Genomic DNA, 19,353 nt, shown 5'->3' with positions numbered 1-19,353 from the left:
TGCTTACTTTTCTTTAACCAGGATGCCAAGAAATTGGCAGGTGAAGAGCCTGCCTGGAAGGAAGTCAAAGATGCTGTAAATGAGGTGAAATATCCAAAATCAAAAGAAGGTATCCTTTCAGTGATGTGCGACAGTCTGTCATTCTGTTGTGAACACAATCATGAGGTAAAGCAGTTAATCTTTTGAGATTTCTCCCCTACATTTTTTTTCTTTTACGTTGTTTTAAAAAGAATTTTAATTCGCTTGATGTGAGTACACACAAACCATGTAATATTCCCAGTTGTGCAAGTGATAATAGTCTCTGATTTCTTGGAATGGAACTGCTTCATGGCAGGAGTAGCAGGTATGTAGGGTGGAGAAGGTATAATTTGGCTCAAACTTAGACATCTGCCTTCACAGTGTTCATATAAATCCATTTCTAAATGGAATAAAACTCAAACTGAAATGTTGTTTGTCCCATTATGCCTGTGGTGAACAATTCAGGTTCTCATTCCTTGCATAGCAATGACAGTAACAAAGGCATAATCATAGTCAAGGTAACTGCAAAAAATTATTGAATCATTGTAATAACTTACATAACAGTAAGTGATAATTAAGCAAATTAAATGTAATAACAGGATTAGAGACTAATGGCCATCATGTATACATTCATTTCAATTAAAACTCCAGTGAACAGCAAAGACCAAAAAAGATAAGTAAAAGAGAAGTGGAGATTTTTTTCTGGAAGAATTTGTCCATATTGATCCATTTCTCATCTTCATCTATTCAGTGGAATTTTGCTGACCGTGAATTTCTCTATGTTGTAGTAAGGTGTCTTGCTGTTTTCTGAAACCTGGGCTATCTCTGGAGCCAGAGAGAATGACATCTTTGAGTACTATGTTTCATCAGCTTAAAGAGCAATTTTGTGCAGTGGTACTCCAAACTGGAAACAAAATTTCTTTTCTCTAACCATAAATAAATAAATAGATTTTCTCTCTATTCCAGACATACTCGGTCTTCTAGCAAATGGACTGTTGCTAAGGGAAATGATCATCTAAGCTACACTCATACAGTCTGTAAACCGGTTTGAGTTTCTCTGTAGTCACTGACTTGAGATGGGCAATAGTGAACAAGATCTTCAACTGTAATTTAGGGTCCGTGTTTTAACCTGGACTTCAAATAATAAATATACAACGTGAGACTGAAATAATTTTGGTACCAACTGATAAGGAGCCAAAATACCTTAGAATTTAATGCCCTTATATTTAGTTGCAGCAGAAATTGCACCTACTGAATTTTGTCAGGATCTTTAATATTGCTCATTTTGCTAATATTTACAAATTAATCAAACACACCATAGTAAAAGCTATCAGGCCTAGTTGAAAAATTATGCCACTGTTGTCGGTTCAGTTTCTGTTCTCAGATAATGGGAACTATTCCACTGCAGCACAGTGCTGTTCCACTGCTAATTGTCATGAATTAGTGAGCACAGTGCATGAGGAAGGGGCTTGACATCGGTTCAGTTGCCAAGAATGGACAGAATCCTTCTTTGCTGATTGAGCCACATTGTGATTCCTTTCTGCAAATGTATTTTTTTTTTAAGCAAATTAAATGAATAGTTTGTACAGTTTAGAAAGACAGTCATTTCCAAAACCAGAGCTACTGATGGAGTGTTGCAATGCTTAATCTGCAGAGAACAGGAAACAACCTGCGTGTTTAAAATTGTCTCAAAAAATCCAGTTTAAGCACAAAAATTGGGATATTAAAGCCAAGTACAGGGGGATTATTGTGTGCTGCTCAACAGCAGCAGAGTTGCTTGAAAGCTGCTTCTCCAGACTTGGACTAGATCTAAGATAGCCAGCTTCCCCTTTAGTCCCAGGGCAGTTGATAGTGAATTTTCTAGTTTGCAATTTATGTACCTGAAAATTTGTTCTCTACAGGTTTTGTGGTATAACACTTCTGCTATTAGATACAAGTGAATGAACGAAGCAACATAATGAGAAATAAAAGCAGAGCAATACTACATATCAGCTAAAATGGTAATCTTTCAGGAATGTCAGTGCTTCCCACCTTTTTAAAAAAATTGTATCAAGTGGAAATAATATCCCTCAATTCTTCTGATTGTCTGTCCCTGATCAGTTGTGGAGAATACATTAATGTTGTTCAGAGATATAAAGGTTGACATGGAATTTTATAATAACGCATTCCTTCCCTTATAGTTCCTTCAATCCAAGGACATGAGAGCAATTCACAAATCATTAGTTTAGCCTTGTAACAGCCATGCTATAAATCTGGCCCAGACACATACTGGTCACATTCTTAAATTTAAGTATGTAAATATTCCCATGTTCAGGAAGGACTAATTACTTTTTGTCATAGGGTTATCATTGTGCACTTACATCCATTGCTGGATTGACACGAATAACATTTGCAGTAATGTCACGAAGATAATTGCTGAATGTCCTTGAGTTGATTGTGTAGAAAGGACTCTGATGCAAGCAGTGCTGTTGCTTCTCTTACTGTAATTCTTGCTTGTTTGTTTAATTTGTTACACTTATTACGGCAACAGTTTTTAGTGTTCAGACTGCTTGCATTCTGGGACTCCAATAAGGTCCCAGATGATAGTACTCATTTAAAATCTTGGAAGATCAGTGTTCAGTTTAGCTGTGGTCAAAGAGTGAAGAAGCTGGTCAACTGAGAGGCTAAACCAGTTTAGAGTATAATAAAAATAAGTGATTTCTGATAAGGCACATCCAACTGATGTGAATGCAGTTCCCAGCTTACTTTTCCTCTCTGCCAAACACAAAAATCTTCTTGTAGCATTGGAGGTAAAAATCGTCTTCTCTGCCAAGATCCCTAAACACGAGCCATGCTCAGACATCAGAACTGTGATGCTTCTTTTTCCAATGCAGGAAGCATGCAGCAATACATGGAAAAAAAACAGTGCTTCTTGCAACTATTTCAAGAAAGAAAAAAGATTAATTGCAAAAAAGGTTCTAATTTATGAGAATTTGAAAAAAACCCTGTGCAGCTTGAAAGTGTGTGTCATTATTTTAGTACATATAAAATTGATTTTCTTTTTTTAGTTCCTGAACCGTTTTTTGAAGGCATATTTCCAAGGATTCCTGCTGTTGATTTAAAGGATTAACTTCAGTAAATAATGATTCTTCAACAGCTAAAACATAAGTAACAGAATTTTAGTTTGTTATCTATTAAAGTATCTTGTAATTTTGTTGGGTTTTTTTTTTCATTTACCTCTTATTGCTGAAATTCTGCCCTCCTTATGAGTTGTTTTGCTAAGTGTACACAAAGCACAGTTACCTAAGCTGCCACTCACAAGTATGTTTTCAGGAATGGAAGCAGTCTGAAATGATGGCAGCTTTTTTATCTTAATATCCTGTAGCTCCCACTCCTTTTTAACATCATTTAGGACCTGAGTTTTTGTTTTAAGGATATTTCCTTGACTATGGCCAATAATAGAGTGGGAGAAGGTTCTCGCAAAATGCCAGCATCTCCTGAGCAGCCATACCAGTCGTCTTCCAGATACAAACATCTATCAGCTGAAACTGCTGGACTGTGCCATGGATGCCTGTATTAACCTTGAAGCCTGGGAACAAGCTTTGTCTTATGGCAGCAGGACACTTGGACCATACAGGTAAGAGCTGCAGCAGATTCAGCTGTTTCTGGCTATGAGTGTGCAATGGGGAGTGTCTCATTACAGGGTAAGGTTGCTGACTAGATGCTGTTTAGTGGTTTTTACTTCTTGCTGTAAATCTTGCTTTGCTTTCCAGATAAATGGATGAGGCAGAATTTCCATTCTGCTTGCATAGTTAGGCTAAGAGTAAATAAAATGATAATAGAAAGTATGATAACTGATTATCAACTCCTTGAGATGTTACCCCACCACTCTGATCAGAAGCTGACTTTCTGGTTCAGACCATGTTTTGTGAGGCTATCAGTATTTTATGCTAAGCTGTGTTAAGGCTGGGCGGGTAGTGCTGGCTGAAATGTATATTCTCACAGTACTCTGTACAGAGAGTTTGCAGAAAAAAAAAAAAAGTTCAATCTTGTAAACTGAAATTTCAGCTCAAAGTGAAAAAGACACTCTGTTATTTTGATAACTTGTCAGTACTTGATCCTATACGGTGTGCTTGCAGAGTTTCTGAGTCCGATGGACCTTCTTTGGAATTCAAGGATGCTGTAGAAGATTCTACTTCATGCAGTAGATCTTTAAATTGATTGGAGACTAGAGCTGTAATGCAGCTTTGGTCTTCTAGTGGAGATGAGCAGGTATTGCCTTCTCTAGTCTGTGTTTGCCCTGTTTTAAAAGGTCTGTTTTGAAAGTCTTTGGTTCTGAATATCTGGGTTGCTTATAACCTGGAGCTGGGTGTCTGGATATAGTGTCGTTCGTACATGAATGTTCCTTTTGGGGAAGGTATTTGTTAGAGCATCCCTTTCTTCACTTGGGTTCTACTGCTCCATATACATCAATATATGCTGCTGTGAATATCAGCATTTCAGATTTTACAGATTCTGTAATCAAACCAGGCTGCCATCAGCACGCAGTATTTGCCTGAGGCAATTTCATCTGGAAACCTGTTTCTGCATAAAATCCTGGGCAGCAGCTGAGAAACAATGCAGCATTTCAGAGCTTTCGCCATAATGTAGTTAGTGAGAAATCTGTGTGGTCTGTGCTAAACCAGTACTGCAGAGAAGTGATGTGTTTGTAGTCACTGTTACCTCTCATACAGATGAGCAGGAGTGTCAACAAGTTCTCGTATTTCTTTGGGGTGAAGTTCACGTCACACATGCCCCATTTAGCCTTCTGAACAGGTGCATTACTGCAGCAGGATACATTTCCTGCTGGTCTTCTCCCTGTGCCAGCTCTGGCTGAGCAGAGCAGCCTCCCGTTTTCAGTGCTCTCTCTTGGGTTTTGTTTTATAACTCGTTAACTCGGTTCTTCACAACTGAACATTGAGGATTTTTATAGTGAGCAAAGATTACAGGGAGACCGAGAGCGATTGTACCAGATCATACATAACAAAGCTTTCTGTGTTTTGCTTACTGAATCATACTGCAGTTTTCATGCGGTTTAATGCAGGAGATTGGATATGAAGGAAAGGGTTTGACTTTGTTCAATTAGTATCTCTTAGGAAATGCCGTTTGCACGAGGTACTTGACCTTTTTATGTAACTTAAAGAACTCATCCTTATTCTCCCTTCATCCAGAAGCTTATTTAAGAGTGATTTTCACTTGTATTTTTTATATATATATATATACCTTAAAGTCATCACGATAAGCTCTGACACACCTGAAACAAAATCCTCAGTTTCTCATTACAACAAATTGCACCCTAAGCAGCAGGAGAGCAAATCCTAGGAAATCTTTTGGGATGCATTGAATTTTTCCTGTTGAATCAATCTACTGCTTGGCTGCTCCTGCACTTCCATTATAGCTATCTATTTTCCTTTCCTCAGCTCTGGAAAACATATTCATGGTTCTCTCCACAGGGAATCACCTGAGATTTCTAGCAGTCCATATAAATAGGAAATCATTGTTACAACCTTAAAGGCTCAGGAGAATTGGTCTAAAACAATTTTAATTTCTGGTAATCTGTTTATTGTGCATTTTCCATTTCTTTAGCAGCAGGATTAATTTTCAGTGCTGTGTGATGCACTGAATTGCAATACATGTTTTTATTTTGCTAGTCTCTGACCTTTTTGAATCATCACTTCAAGCAACTGGTGGCTAAATGGATGGCTGAACTGCATAAAACTGATTTGTCACAGTGAATACCAACCCCTGAGTTTTAGGTAGCGTCAATGACATTTGCCAAGGAGCATTGTTCAAGACTTCTCAAATATTTTTAGAACTTCCAAAGGAAGGGAGAATGGTTGCTCTCAAAATGAAAAGATGCCTCCTCTTCTTGTGCTGAACCGTAACTGTCCATTGTTTGTTACAAGATGTACTTTCACTGAATAGCCTAAGCCAAGTGTATCTACACTGCTTTTCTTGTAAATGTCACAGTAATTGCTGTCTGTCTAAGAGCCTTAACAAAAACTGAGGCATTTGTGTAAGTAAAAGCTGCCCCACATCATAGTCAGCACTCAGCAGCTTGTAAAAATAAACTTCCTTTCAAAAATCCTCTGAACACAGAATAACAAGAGTATCAGCAAGAGGTGTTGCATGGGTTTGTCATGTCTCAGCACATTTGCACTCTGGGCTGACTGCTGCTCATGAAGGCCCTGTTTCAGAGATACTGCCCTCATCACACTTTTCTTACCTCTAGGGAAGGAGCCTGGTGTTTGATCCTCTGATTGCAGAGAAGGTACATGTGTTCTGGGCATTTGGCTTGGGGTTTTTATTGCTTTTGTCTTCCCTTTGCATCAAGTACTCAGTGTTTGCACTGGAAACAGTGGCAGTATGCATCTGTTATAAAACTCTGCTAGATGTCCTCAGCTGTTGTAGTATGTGAACCAGAGACAGAAGAAATGTCTAGGTGACACTGTGGGGCTTTTTTGTTTAGAAAACAGAGCAGATGAGATGAAGCTCTGCTGCTTCTCTGGGCACTTGTGGCATCAGGTCTGGTGAGATTCTGATGCACCTCTGTTTCCTTTCATGCTTCCGCCTCTTCATTCTCCCTCTGCTGAATCAGCAGCAATGCAGGGCTTGTGCTGATGTGGCTGTTTTGATTCATGGCAGGAGGAAGTTGGGGAGATGTGAGCATCATAGTAGGTGTGCATCATTTGTCTGCTTTTCTCACTTCTACTATGCTCCATCCCTTCCAGCATCATTCTACAGTATTCCCTTATCTGACCTTTTTTCAGTGATTGACGTTTTTCAGGAAACAGGGAAAGCAGTCCCAATCAGCAGAAATTCAGATTATTTTGCAAAGGGCTGTGACCAGGATATGCTTACTGCAGACTATTTTGTACTTCCCAGAACGACTACTGTGCATATGGCAGGTCACAACATCGTTCAGGATATATTTAAGAACATAGTTGATTTCTCATTGTGTGAATGAAGTGTCAGTCAGGAATTTTTGATTTAGAATTTTATTTCAGTAGATATGATGGACAATAGTTTCTAAATCTATGAACTTCTACCAGAAGGCAGATTAAAAATTAATGGTTGCTATAGTAAATTTTCCATGAGTCATGATTTTGTAATAAAAAAAAAGCCAAAAGTAGATATAGAACCTAATATTCTACAAAGAGGCTCTCAACCTCTTTTTAATTCTTCAAATGCAGTGCAATAATGAACCTGATTTTTGTTGTCTAAATTCCCCCTTTTTAAAAATCCCTGATCTTACAGGTCTGTTTTCTAATAGACACATCCAAGTTTATCTGTGGTATGTCATTCATTTACTGAGTTGAGAGGACTCTTAAGTACTGGTTAGTCTGAGGCACTTTTCTTGAATTTACATGTATGTTGAATGTTGGGGTACCTAGAAAAAAAAAACGTACAGACACACGTACTCAAATGAGCTGCAGTGATACATGGAACCACTGGGGGATGCTGATGCTTAAGGGTTAAGGTCTAGACTCGGCACCAATTGGCTCCTTGGTTAAGAGAGATCCCCTAGGGACTAGTGTATGGCTGGCAGATATCTGAACCTATAGATAGGAGTCATTCAGTGACCAAAGTTCAGTGTCTTAATCATAAAAGATCAGTAGTAAACATACCTCTTACCTGTGGGGTTACCTGAGAGGGAGACGAAAATGTGAAGGTGGAGAAACGATTTAGAGAAAAAATGGAACAAAGAACAGAAAGAACAACAGCTAGTCCTGCTTTCTTTTGAACAGTTTTAGAAAGTGGTGTTTGTCTCTGAAAATCAGAGAAGTATGTGTGGGAAGAAAAGACAACTGCAAGACATGAAAAACTACAGCTTATGGAATCGTCAGAATAGATGAGGTGGCCTTACTTTGTGATGTCTAAAAACAACCATGAATTGATTTGTGGTTCATCAGTGGTTCCATTGTTTTGTCATCTAGAGATACTAAAAGGCCAAGTAATCATAAAGAATTTGAGTAAGAAGGAATGAAGTACATTTACAAAATATTTGTGCAAAGGTGTAAAGCTGGGGGCACCACAGCCCCATAAGGAGCTATTGAGAGAAACCAAGTGATGAGCACCATGCATTTCCCTTCAAGGTAGGGAAATGAACAGAGGAAAGAGAGATCTTGGTAGTGACAAATTGCTAAAGCTGGAGAGATGGTGGGCAGCACTGAGAGTACTTCTCCACTTTCCTTTTCTTCCAGGTTATTGATAGCAGACCACGGATTATGGAGATAGTGTTTGGTGGGTTATACAACATTAGTTGGCAGTATTAGCATAAATCAGTGGAAGCCAAACTATCTTTAAAAGCTCAAGAAGCAATTAGGTATCCTCAGGAGAGACCATTGTGAGTTACCTTCGTAGTCTAAAAACATTCTTCACCTTGGTGACTGTTTCTTTATACTTTCTTATACATCTTCATTGAATCATGTCAGAATCATTAAGGTTGGAAAAGGCTTCTAAGATCATCTAGTCCAATTATCACTGCTGCAAAGTTTTCCAACTGATGGCCAGCTAGTAGTTCTATATATGCATACTGATCAGCTTCTAGATTCACTTTTAGTTGCTAGTTTCACCTTTCACTTACACAAATATGAAGTGTCTCCTAGTGTAACTTAAGCCTCCCAAATGCACAGCGCAATATATATTGCCATCTTACATAAGTTTCCAAAACCATAGAGTATATATGAACATTTACATCATGTGTATGATCATTGTCTTTGTTCCTATTTTAAACCCTAAAAAAGGAAGTAACAAAGGGTTCACAGTAAAATTTAATGTTGCGTATTTGATATTTGGACTTTACCTTTGGGGTGATCTACATAATTCCTCCAAATGACAATTTTTTTGCAGCTATGTTTGCACAGTTTCTGGCATTTTATACCTATATAAGAGATAAATAGGGAGCATGCTTGTCCCTGGTCAACATCTTTCGAGATCCCTTAAGCCACTCACTCCTACCCTTTCTTCCTCCCAACTTCCTGCCCATCAGAGCTTTCATCCCCTCCAATCCCAATAGCCTTCTCCAAAAATGAAAGAAATGTTTTATGTCTGAGGTCTGGTGCCTAAGCTATCTATGTCTCAATCAACTCGTTTCCTTCTTAGGAAATGGATTTTCTGGTTTGCTGCTTGCTTGATATCTGCACAGCGCCACCACCCTTATGCTTTGATTCTTTTCTAGCTGTCTCGTATCCTTCTATTACAACCATTTGTTTTCCCCAAAGTGAAAATAAGGTACATAAACTTAACTGACTTCTGCAAACACAAGTTCTAGTTAGTGCTTTGCTGTCTACTTTTCTCTATTTTCACATATGTGCGTGATTTAACATTTCTTTGCTATTCTCTCCAGTCATACAATCTATTTTTCCAGACATAATTTATGTATTTTTAGGCTGTCCAGTATACTATATCACACATGCACACAATGTACAGCAACATTCCTGCTAATTCATATAATCATAGAATCATTAGGGTTGGAAAGATCACTAAGATCATCTAGTCCAACCATCAACCCATCACTTTGCTCCCTAGTATGTTTAACTTTTCTAATCAGGTAGTCTGACTAAGAGCATTTCCTAAACAGCTTCATTGCTACAAGTTGTTCCTAACAGTGCTCAGCCAGTAGCTCTGTATACACATACTGATCCTTTCAGTTTATGATTCTGGTTTCTGTTTTAGTTTCTTGTTTCACCTTTCATTTGCACAAGAGTTATGTGAACCTGGATGTTACTAGCAGTGATCTCCTACTGAGGTTAGTGAATCACAGAGATTTCCAGTTTCATTTTTCTCTAACTCAGGTGTTTTTCTTCATCTCCCACCTGGCATTTCCAAAGTGTTTTGAGACATTTCTTGAAAGAACTGTGTTCTTTTCCAATGACAACTTCATCTGTGGAGATTTTCTTTTGGCACTACTCAATCGCTTTCAGATGAAGAATTCTGCCTCCCAGAACTGAAAGATTCAGATTGCTTTTGTAGCCCTTAAGTGGGAATGCTTGATATCTTTGTCTTGTAATCAGAAGATTCCCCTCCCCTCTTTTCCCCTCCCCTTTTTTTTTTGTACTTGCAGTATAATTTATGCGGTCCTTCCTTGAACTCCTTTCATTAGACTGCTTGCTGCTACACAAGTAAAGTAAACAGGTGGCAAAAGTAAATGTGAATATTAGACATTGTAAAAGCACTGAGCGGGTACAAATGTCTACTATACTGACCTACAAATGCACGAGCAGGTGTTACAAGGAATCTGATTGCTGTGAGAATAATGCAACTTATTTTTTCACCTGAAACAATTTGGAGAAAGCTGTTTGGGAATTCACAATGTCTGTGTGAACTTTGGCAAGAGGAAAAGGGGAAGCTGATAGCATACAGATTCTAAGCAAAGGTTTGGTTAGAACCTGAGCTGGAGTAGGATTGGGAAGGGAGTAATTAACAGGTAAAAATATATATGCATAGGACACATGTAGTTTTGGATTGCTTTAACAGTAGCTGAGTGTTATTTTGAAACTTATAGTGAAAAGTGAAAACAAAGATAAACTTACAATACTATCTTTGATTAAAAAGTTAAAAGAGAGAGGGCACACAGAAAAGGGCAGTAGAGAAATTACAAGGAACAAAGCATTCTCTAGGGAGAAAATTAGGAAGAATCAGTGACTAATCTTCTCCTTACTGCTCTGCACATCTAAAACCTGGATTATGCAATTTAGAGTGAAAGAGATGACAGTGATATGACGTGACCTTATTGTTACTTGCAAAACTCTTTTGTATGTATTCCCTTGATTGCCACTAAAGCTGCTGCTTTCTTCCTTTCCTCTTCATCTTTTGTACAGAAAAATGTATTTGCTTTTGGCTAGAATCCCCAACAATGCTAGTATCTAACCCTGAGATGTCTGCTGAGCAATAGATTATCAATTCCAGGTTAAACAGATGATTCGGTGATTCACTTCTTCCACCTTCCTCTTTCCAACCTCCTCCTGCAGGTGCCCTACTCTTCCCTTGAGTATCCTGGGAGCTCTTCTCTCAGATTCAGTTCATCATTTCATTATCATGCAAGACACAGAAGCCTGAACCACCTTCAGTGGTGTGACTTTGAAAACGAAAGTAAGACATAAGAAATGGAAAGCAAATGACTGTTGGTAGAAAGCTGAACTAAGACAGTAACTAATTGTAAATGTTGGAAGGATAACAAAGGACGTAGCACTGCTAAGAAAAAAGGCTTCAAGAAATAGAAATTAGGTTGCCCAAAGGATCATCTGAACTGTCAAAAGTGAGAGGAAAATAAATATATCAGCGAGTGAAAAATCGCCTTGAGAAAACTATGCAAGTCTACTAGAGAATAGTGAAAAAATATTTTATGAACAAAGATCATCTTGAAGGAAAATTGAGGAATGCTCAGCAAGCTTGACCAATAAAGGGAGAAAGGGAAGAGTACAGGCAACCAAAGCATAATTAGAAGAAGCATATAAATATCAAAATTTGAGAGGAAAACCCTTCCTTTTAACATCTCCCATAATCACATAAGATAACAGAGAGGATGGATAAAATGGATATTGCCGTGTTTGCTAATAGTTACCTTAGGAGGAAAATCAGCTTTCTTCAGCAGTACCATATGCTCTTGGATCATATGGTTGATGGACTGCCAGAAGTGAAGATTCTGGAATCGAAGTGTGTCCATTACAACCTCGTCATGAATACATTTCCATATTAATTCAGGTATGTTGAATAATGGGCACCAAGGATTTAATGTGCTTTTAGAGCTGGTCAGCATTTCAGAAGTCTTTTTAAAACAGGGAAAAGTGACAGCCAATAAGTAGAAGCATTCTAAACCAGCTTTTCTACATGATTAATTGTTGATAAACTAGAAAAGAGGAAAAGAAAATATTTTCATATGGCAGTGTTTTTGGAAGACTTGGAAGAATTTAATTAGAACCTACATTGCTACAATACAAAAGGCTTGGTATATACAGTCATAAATAGTGAAAACATTTAGGAGATTAATTTTATTGTCATAGAGGGAATTTGCAAGATTTACCATAGAGTTTTCTGGGAAACTTTACTTTAGACAGTGGCTCAAAATGCACGTTTTAAAAATGTTTATGTAGATACAGCTGGAGGTCTTGCTTGGAAAGAAGGGAAAATTGTTGTACATTGTACTGCCTGTGGTGTTCTGAAGCACAGGCGTTTTGTCTGATTGAACACAGCATAACTTCTCAAATCTTTCAAAGTTCATACAAAGTAAGATATGGTAAGGAGATGTTTTACTAGTTAGTTATTTGCTCTCATGACAATAGCTATAGATAGCCTATCTTAAACATTTGTCTCAGTATTGTGCCGGTGTAAGCCTGTTTATTTTTCAAGATATTTCAAAACATGTAACCAAGTTGGGTAATATTACCTCTACCAATTCAGCATCTCAAAATTTTGAGATGTAAAGCAGGTTTACGTGCTTGCAGTGAGATAACATCCTGAATGCATAGTCAAGCTTTATCTGCTGCTACCCATCTGGAGTTAGTTCATCTGTGTATTGTCTTACTGGCATGTTGCAGTGCAGGTGAGCTCTACCAATACTTAATATTTATCAAGAGATACTATCAAATTGTGCAAGGTTGTTTATGCCAGTGGAATGAAGGGGTATGTGTGTGTTTAAAAAAATAAAATAAAATTCCAATAACAGAGCACCAATGTTAAGCTGTGAAACAAATAAAAATGTATTGATTCTCAGTAGAAATAGTTAACTTTTCTAAGTACTCCGTTTCAACCCATTGTGCTCTGGGAGCAGCATTGTCCCAGGGTAATTATATCTTTTGATACCTTGAAGAGCATACGAAAGTACAGTGGTTATACACCTGGGCTGTTTTAAACTGTGCCCATCCGTGAGAAAGCAACTCCATATATTTCAGTGGAGCATGACCCTTCCCCTCCTGTTTGCAGTGACGAGGACTGTCACTGTGCCTGAACATTCTGAAAACATGAGGGACAGATTATCTAATGCATCTAGTGATGCTAGTGGGGAACTGCAGCAAACTGTGCTCAGATCCTGCTAAATTAAATGATGAATCTGTGACATCAAATTTGCTGATGAACAAAAAGGACAAAGATCCATAGAAATCTGTGTTTGTTTGTAGACCCTTATTTAACAGATCTCAGCAATATACAGTTCAGTGGCATAAGACCTTTGCTATTAGTAGTAATGGTGTGTTGTACATCGCAGGGCAGGGCTTGTCTTGGAAGAGAATCAAGCACTATTTTTTCTTCTGTTCCACGTATTTCATAAGTCAGAACTGGGTTTAATATTTGCCAGATTTCAAGCAGATGAAAAATCATCTGAATGTGGAAGAAAATATACTTAAAATTTTTATTGATACTCATTGTGAATCTTTCTTTTTTTCCCCCCTACATTTAAAATAAAACATGGTCAGGTTCTTGGCTGTTCTGATCTGATCTAACTTGTTCTATACCAGGTAAGGATGTAGAGGATTTCGCGTGAAATTCTGCCTTTCTCCCAGACACAGATCTGGGTATTCAGAATGTACATTCATGTTTGCATATACTCCTTCCATATGTCAGTTTTCCGTACTGTTGTTACTACCTAGCTAGGTAAATTCACAGGATTGCTGATGACTTTAGCAAGATTAGTGGTATTTTATTTCAATTTTATTGGTGTTGATTTTTATATCTGCCTGTTTTCACAGCAGTTTTTATCAAAAACTCTTTGTAATGGTTTACTTCAAACAAATGTATGTGCACTTAAGCTATGCAGTGTGCATTCTAGCAAAAGCCTTTGACAACTTCAGAATGTGTCTCAGGTGGCTCATCCCTAGCTGACAGGGCTACCTTTTGGCAAATTTCTGCTTGTTTTTGTTTAACTGAGGTTTATAGAAGTGATCTGATTTGCAGGGTCCTTGGCAGTGCTACAGAGAAATACCTTGGACTGTTTCTGAAACAAAGTTAGCGCACTGTATTTAATACAATAACAGTGCCCCAACTTGTGATTAAGTGCTTAGTGAGTTCCATTTCCTTATAAGAACATGTGTAAGAACCCAAGAATGTATGCCACAAGTGAACTAAGCATTAATCTATCAGCGGCTTAAGTGTGTTTGGGATAGTGCAATGGAAATATGCAGTATAATGACATGGTGTTGTTCTCTGGGAAGCATTTAAGAGCAGATGGAACCTGTAAAATAGACTGATTCAAGGAAGTGTACAGCTCCTATCAGATTTGTTGGATGCCTCCTTGATTTAACCTAAATAAACACAGTTCCCATATGCTTGTGTTATCAGTAAGGTGCCTGTAGCTGCATATAGAATCATAGAATCATAGAATCACAAGGTTTGGAAACCATCTGTAAGATCATGTAGTCCAACCATCTTCTCGTTACCATTGCTATTACAAAGTAAACCAGATCTCACAGCTCCTCATCCAGATGCCTCATGAACACTGCCAGGGATGGCGACTCCACCACCTCCCTGGGCAGCCATTCCAGTGCCTGAGAGAAAAATTTTTTCCTCATGTCTAACCTAAACCTCCTCTGATACAATTTGCCGCCATTTCCCCATGTTCTGCTTGTTACCTGGGAGAAGTGGCCAAACCCCTCTTCACCACAACCTCCCTTCAGGAAGTTGTAGAGTACATTGAGGTACCCAGTATTAATGGATGCACAGAAATTCATCAGGGAGGGAGTTTTACTGAAAAGGCATGTTTATTTCCTAGAAGTGAGATGGGTAAATAGTATGGTATCTTTGTGGAATTATCCAGACAAATTGAAAAAAACATTAAGGGTTCTACAATAACATAAAGGAAAAAGATGCTAGAATCTCACTCCAGCTTAATTAAAAATTAACTCTATAGCAGGCATCTCTTAAAATTCTAGCATTCATTAGCATCTCTAAAAATGAGGTAGGACTCTACAGAGATGACCATACAAGTCTTCAGCATTTAATAGAAAAAGATTAAGCATCCTTCCAATCTGCTGAAGCACACTAAAATTCTGCAGACACTGGATATAGCTGCAAATGTGCATGTGTATAAAACGTAACATTTGTGTCCCTAAAGGACACTTTCTCAGCAACATCTCTTGCTAATCCAAAGAAATAATGAGCATCATATCAAGATCAGGGAAGACCCCTGTATTTGTACTAAAGACTACCAAAGTCACCACGTTATGAATTTTGAGTTACATGCCATTGTTGTCGTTGCAGTGTTTCAGTATTGGTGTTCCAAAATCTGAACCAAGTTGAACCTTGGGGTGGAATTTGCATAAAGCCTGCATTGATGTTTATCCCTCTATTTTATAATGAACTGAATCAATATATTAACTGAATTAAAAAAAAAGATTAGATTTTCAAATTCTAAATCTTGTTAGTTTGGAAGCTATCAAATCAATATGTCTCCAAGACAAATGAACAATTAAAAAAAATTGTGGATTTCTGAAGTCTGTGTAGCATAGTATTCCTGTACCCGTAACATAGATCTTCCTTCAGCTGATTTCAAGAACTTTGCATGTGGTGAGTGGAGTAAGAAATAATATAAAAATGTGTCCCTGGAAATAGAATTTTACTCATGTGAATTGTATATGCCATAGCCTTTAGTTGTCTTTAGAACTACGTTTTATGTATAATTGAGAGTATAGTATCTAATTCTGATCATGCTAGTTTGTGTGTGTTTGTAGAGTGACACAGCATGCTTCTGAAAGGCTCAAAAATGCCATCTCTCTTTAAACATAAGTGAATCTTGACTATGCAAAAACTGTATAGATGTAACAAATAACAAATACCAACAACTATGCCCCGAGTTCTCCATTTTTCCCAATGATCTGTTTATTCTGAAGCCTATGTTTCTCTTAGAAATGATTTCATCAGAGTTTAACATCTACATTTTACGATGGTATTCCATGATTTTACATCTCAGTGAATGCTTTAGATTAACAGAAGTTGCAGTGTCAGTGGGAAAATTTGTTTTTCCTTCTGCTTGGTGCTACAGAACTGCTGTTGATTTTGTTCCTTTATTTTGTTTCATTTTTAATGTCTTTTTTTTTTTTAATGTCATTTTAATGTGGAGTAGAAAAATAACTATGATAAAACTAATGGGGAAATTTTAAAAGTAACAAAAATCTTGAATCCTGTCTTCAGTCAATTTTTTTTCCAAGCAACATGACCATAAGGAGAAAAAGAGTCCTTGCATACACTGGAGTCCTTACTGCTCTTTTTGGACAGAGTTGAAAGAATTTGTCAAGTCTGTATTCCTTTATATGTCAAAGTAAATACACTCTGGTTTATGTGTTTGGAAAAAATCAAAGTCATGAGGAAGAATCCTCGGCACTGGTGTATTCATCGATAAAATTCTCTTGGCTTCATTAGAGCTAGAGTTTGATCTGTTTGGTTGGTCTTAGATCAGTCAACTGGAGAGTTTGTGGATGAGTCATATGGAAGTTCCCTCTGTATCTTCAGAACTGTCAAGTCTCATAAGGTGGATAGAAAACTCGTTCATCTAACTTCCCCCTCATGCTCTCTATCCCTGGTGCAGTGGCTATTGCTTGTCTCCAACTCCATGGTTGTCACATTCAACAGTCAGAATCCTGGGAAAAGTTAGCTGAAAGAATTTGTTGCTAGGTTATGCACTGTACAGCAGTAATGCAGTGATAGACCCTCTCTTCTCATGCTCCTGAAAGCACAATCACACACTTGTATCTATATCATCTGTTGCGTGATTCTAGTGTCTATGGATTCTGTAGTGTTTCTCTGATTTTTTTTAAGGCTAAGAATGCTTACATAAAATCAAGACCTGGTTCTCTTTCATGATTCTCTTTCATAATTTTTAAATTTCCAAACTTCTCTGGAAGTGAGATTGTTGTGGATCTGACTTTTGTTCACTGTATAGGTTTTTGTTACAATATGTTGACACATGTTTCTAATTCTGCCTGAGTTCCGTGAAGCATCATCTGCTATTTAATTTTAGTGTGTCCATGTTTTGCAATTTTACTTTGTTCTCAATAGTTGAAAAGAACCACTTTTCACAGTTTTGTAGAGATTACAGATTATTTTATCATGTAACCCAGGCAAAGCTAGGATTTAGAATGCAAAGATAAGATTTCATGGGGCATCAGTATTCTTCACTGTATTACACGCTCTTCTCTTCTGTTAACTAAAAGGGTTTTTGATAAAGAAAAATGCATTATCAAGTCTGTTTTATTTATCTCGTTAAGTTAGTAACCATGAAGAAAATACTAAGAAAGAGCTCAGGGAAATAAAAAGAAAACTTACAATAAACAATTTTGAAACTGCCTGACTATATTAAAGAGCATATTGTGCAGTACAGGAGTTTATCCTAGGTTTTGGACTTTACTGAAATGGCTGTTTTAATTAAATGATCTGAATATACTTGAGTGACGTTTTTCAGAAACTTTTTTACAGGGAGATTATATGTGGCTAGAACTATCATAAAGTTGTGTGTCAAAATTGGTTAAGAATGGTTCTTATGTGACTGTTGCCTTCTTCACTGTTTCCTAGCTTTTAGCTTTCACTGACTTTAGTGCAGTGACTATTGCTTTCAAAGTATTTTAAAAGAGAAGCTGAAGAGATGCTGGTGGATCAGAGAGACTAGAGTTAATGATGGCATCTAACATTGTGATAGAAAAGTGAAGTGTGTGTATAGTCTATGTATAGGTCTAAATAGTGAAAATAAATCCTACCTCTGGCTGACACTGGGCGATGGATTTGGTAATGAAAGGGTTGAGAATGGCTCTTCACAGTCTGAAGAAGCAAGACTTGATTTACGTACTACTTTGTTTTTAGTAGCTACCACTGTTGTTCCTTCTCTAGTGTGAAAACATCACTAATTTTGTACATGGTCTATCTTCTGTATCACTCTATGTTGCCCTGTTTCATTCCTGACAACACTTTACGCGTGCCCTTTGGCCAAGTTATCACTGACCTTCAACTCTGCACTGATATAAATCATACCACAACCACAGTCACATGATACCTATATAAGATGTACTTAGTCCTTTAAGTGTCTAATAAGAATAGTACCTTATCTCGGGAAAAAAATATATATATATAGACATCATAGAATGTTGTCTGGTTTATTCTCTTGAAGACAGCTTGCTAACAACTGTCCCTCAGGAGATCTGTTTTTCTTCTTTACATTTAAATGTTTGCCTTTTGTAAGCAACAGATTTCCCTGAAGTGCTATCCATAAATGTACAAGCATATGGAAAAGTTGGCTTCAGGCATATGCAGTGCACATATTGCAACTTGCTGTCTGTGGTCTCTTCAAATCACAGGGTATCAGAGCCCAGAGCTTAGGGTAGCCCACTGCGTTCTTCATAGCCTATCATTGCTACACGCAGCAGTTTTTCTTACTAGCTGTAGGCAATACCAGGACAGGTTCTGCCCATAGAAGCTTAGGGCAGTGGCCTGCCAGCTCTAAAGGAAAAGTATCACCAACATGCTCTAAAAATTCACATGTGCTTAGCAGACTCACTCTCTGAGCAAATTCCTATAGAAAATGAGCTTTATTCTACTTTACTACATGTTGACGTCACTATAGAATAACTCCAGTGACTTGTTATGAGTTCATCATTTGTACATTCATAGCCCTAAAGAGCTCTAGGCACAAATGTTATGCAAGTCTTTCCCTGGCCTCTGGAACTAAGGGAGCTATTTTTCCATTAGACTTTTGTTTCTGACTGACTTTTTATGCTGATTGACTGGAGGATAGCTGTGCTTCAGTGTTTCATGCACTGTTTATTACACGTCAGAGAATTCACACCACAGAGAAAGCGTAGTGACTTTTATCATGCACAAATTAAAGTTTTGCATGGTTGGAGAATTTATAGCATTTTTTTTCCTGCATTCATTCCCTCAAATCTAACTTGAGGCAATCTCGTACCACATTCCTTACCTTGAGGAAAGTGGTATTAGTATCTTTGTCTTTTTTTGAGAATTGTACTGCACTCCCAAATTTAGTTGAAAATGGACAGTGAACTCAGAACTTACTGGAGAAGTACTGACAGACAGGTGATGTCCCCATAAATCATGTTATCAGGCTGAAAAAGTTTTTGTTCTTTTTTTTTCCTAAGCTGTCATGGGAGAATGTAAAATTAGCGTGTCAGGAAAGGAGCCGCTAAAAATAAGATGGAATATGACCAGACCCTTCCAGCCTTGGGCAGCCTGACTGTTGTGGGCATGAGTGATCTCTTAGTAGTTTCTATATGATCTAGATTTTATCCAGGAGCTGTGACAAGGAAGAGTTTTAATGAGAGATTTGCTGAAAGCTAATGAAGTAGTTTTATGGCTTCTCATAGGAAGCTTTTCACAAGTATT

The 19,353-nt window shown here is 37.7% G+C and overlaps 1 protein-coding gene across 4 annotated transcripts in view; it reads left to right on the top strand.

Annotated features, from left to right (window-relative positions):
* SMYD3 (SET and MYND domain containing 3) overlaps nucleotides 1-19,353 on the top strand; it is a 355,779-nt gene that overhangs the window by 309,346 nt on the left and 27,080 nt on the right. For all 4 annotated transcript variants that reach the window (XM_052673327.1, XM_052673341.1, XM_052673334.1 and 1 more), the window contains 2 exons: nucleotides 22-109; nucleotides 3,460-3,634. In XM_052673327.1, coding sequence (XP_052529287.1) covers nucleotides 22-109; nucleotides 3,460-3,634 — 263 coding nt within the window. The remainder of the gene's footprint in view (nucleotides 1-21; nucleotides 110-3,459; nucleotides 3,635-19,353) is intronic.

The sequence above is a fragment of the Tympanuchus pallidicinctus genome, unplaced genomic scaffold, assembly GCF_026119805.1.
Source record: "Tympanuchus pallidicinctus isolate F22 unplaced genomic scaffold, pur_lepc_1.0 scaffold1, whole genome shotgun sequence".
In the NCBI taxonomy this organism is placed as follows: domain Eukaryota; kingdom Metazoa; phylum Chordata; class Aves; order Galliformes; family Phasianidae; genus Tympanuchus; species Tympanuchus pallidicinctus.
The sequence above is the reverse complement of the archived record's forward strand: the minus strand, read 5'-3'. Positions and strand labels throughout refer to the sequence as shown.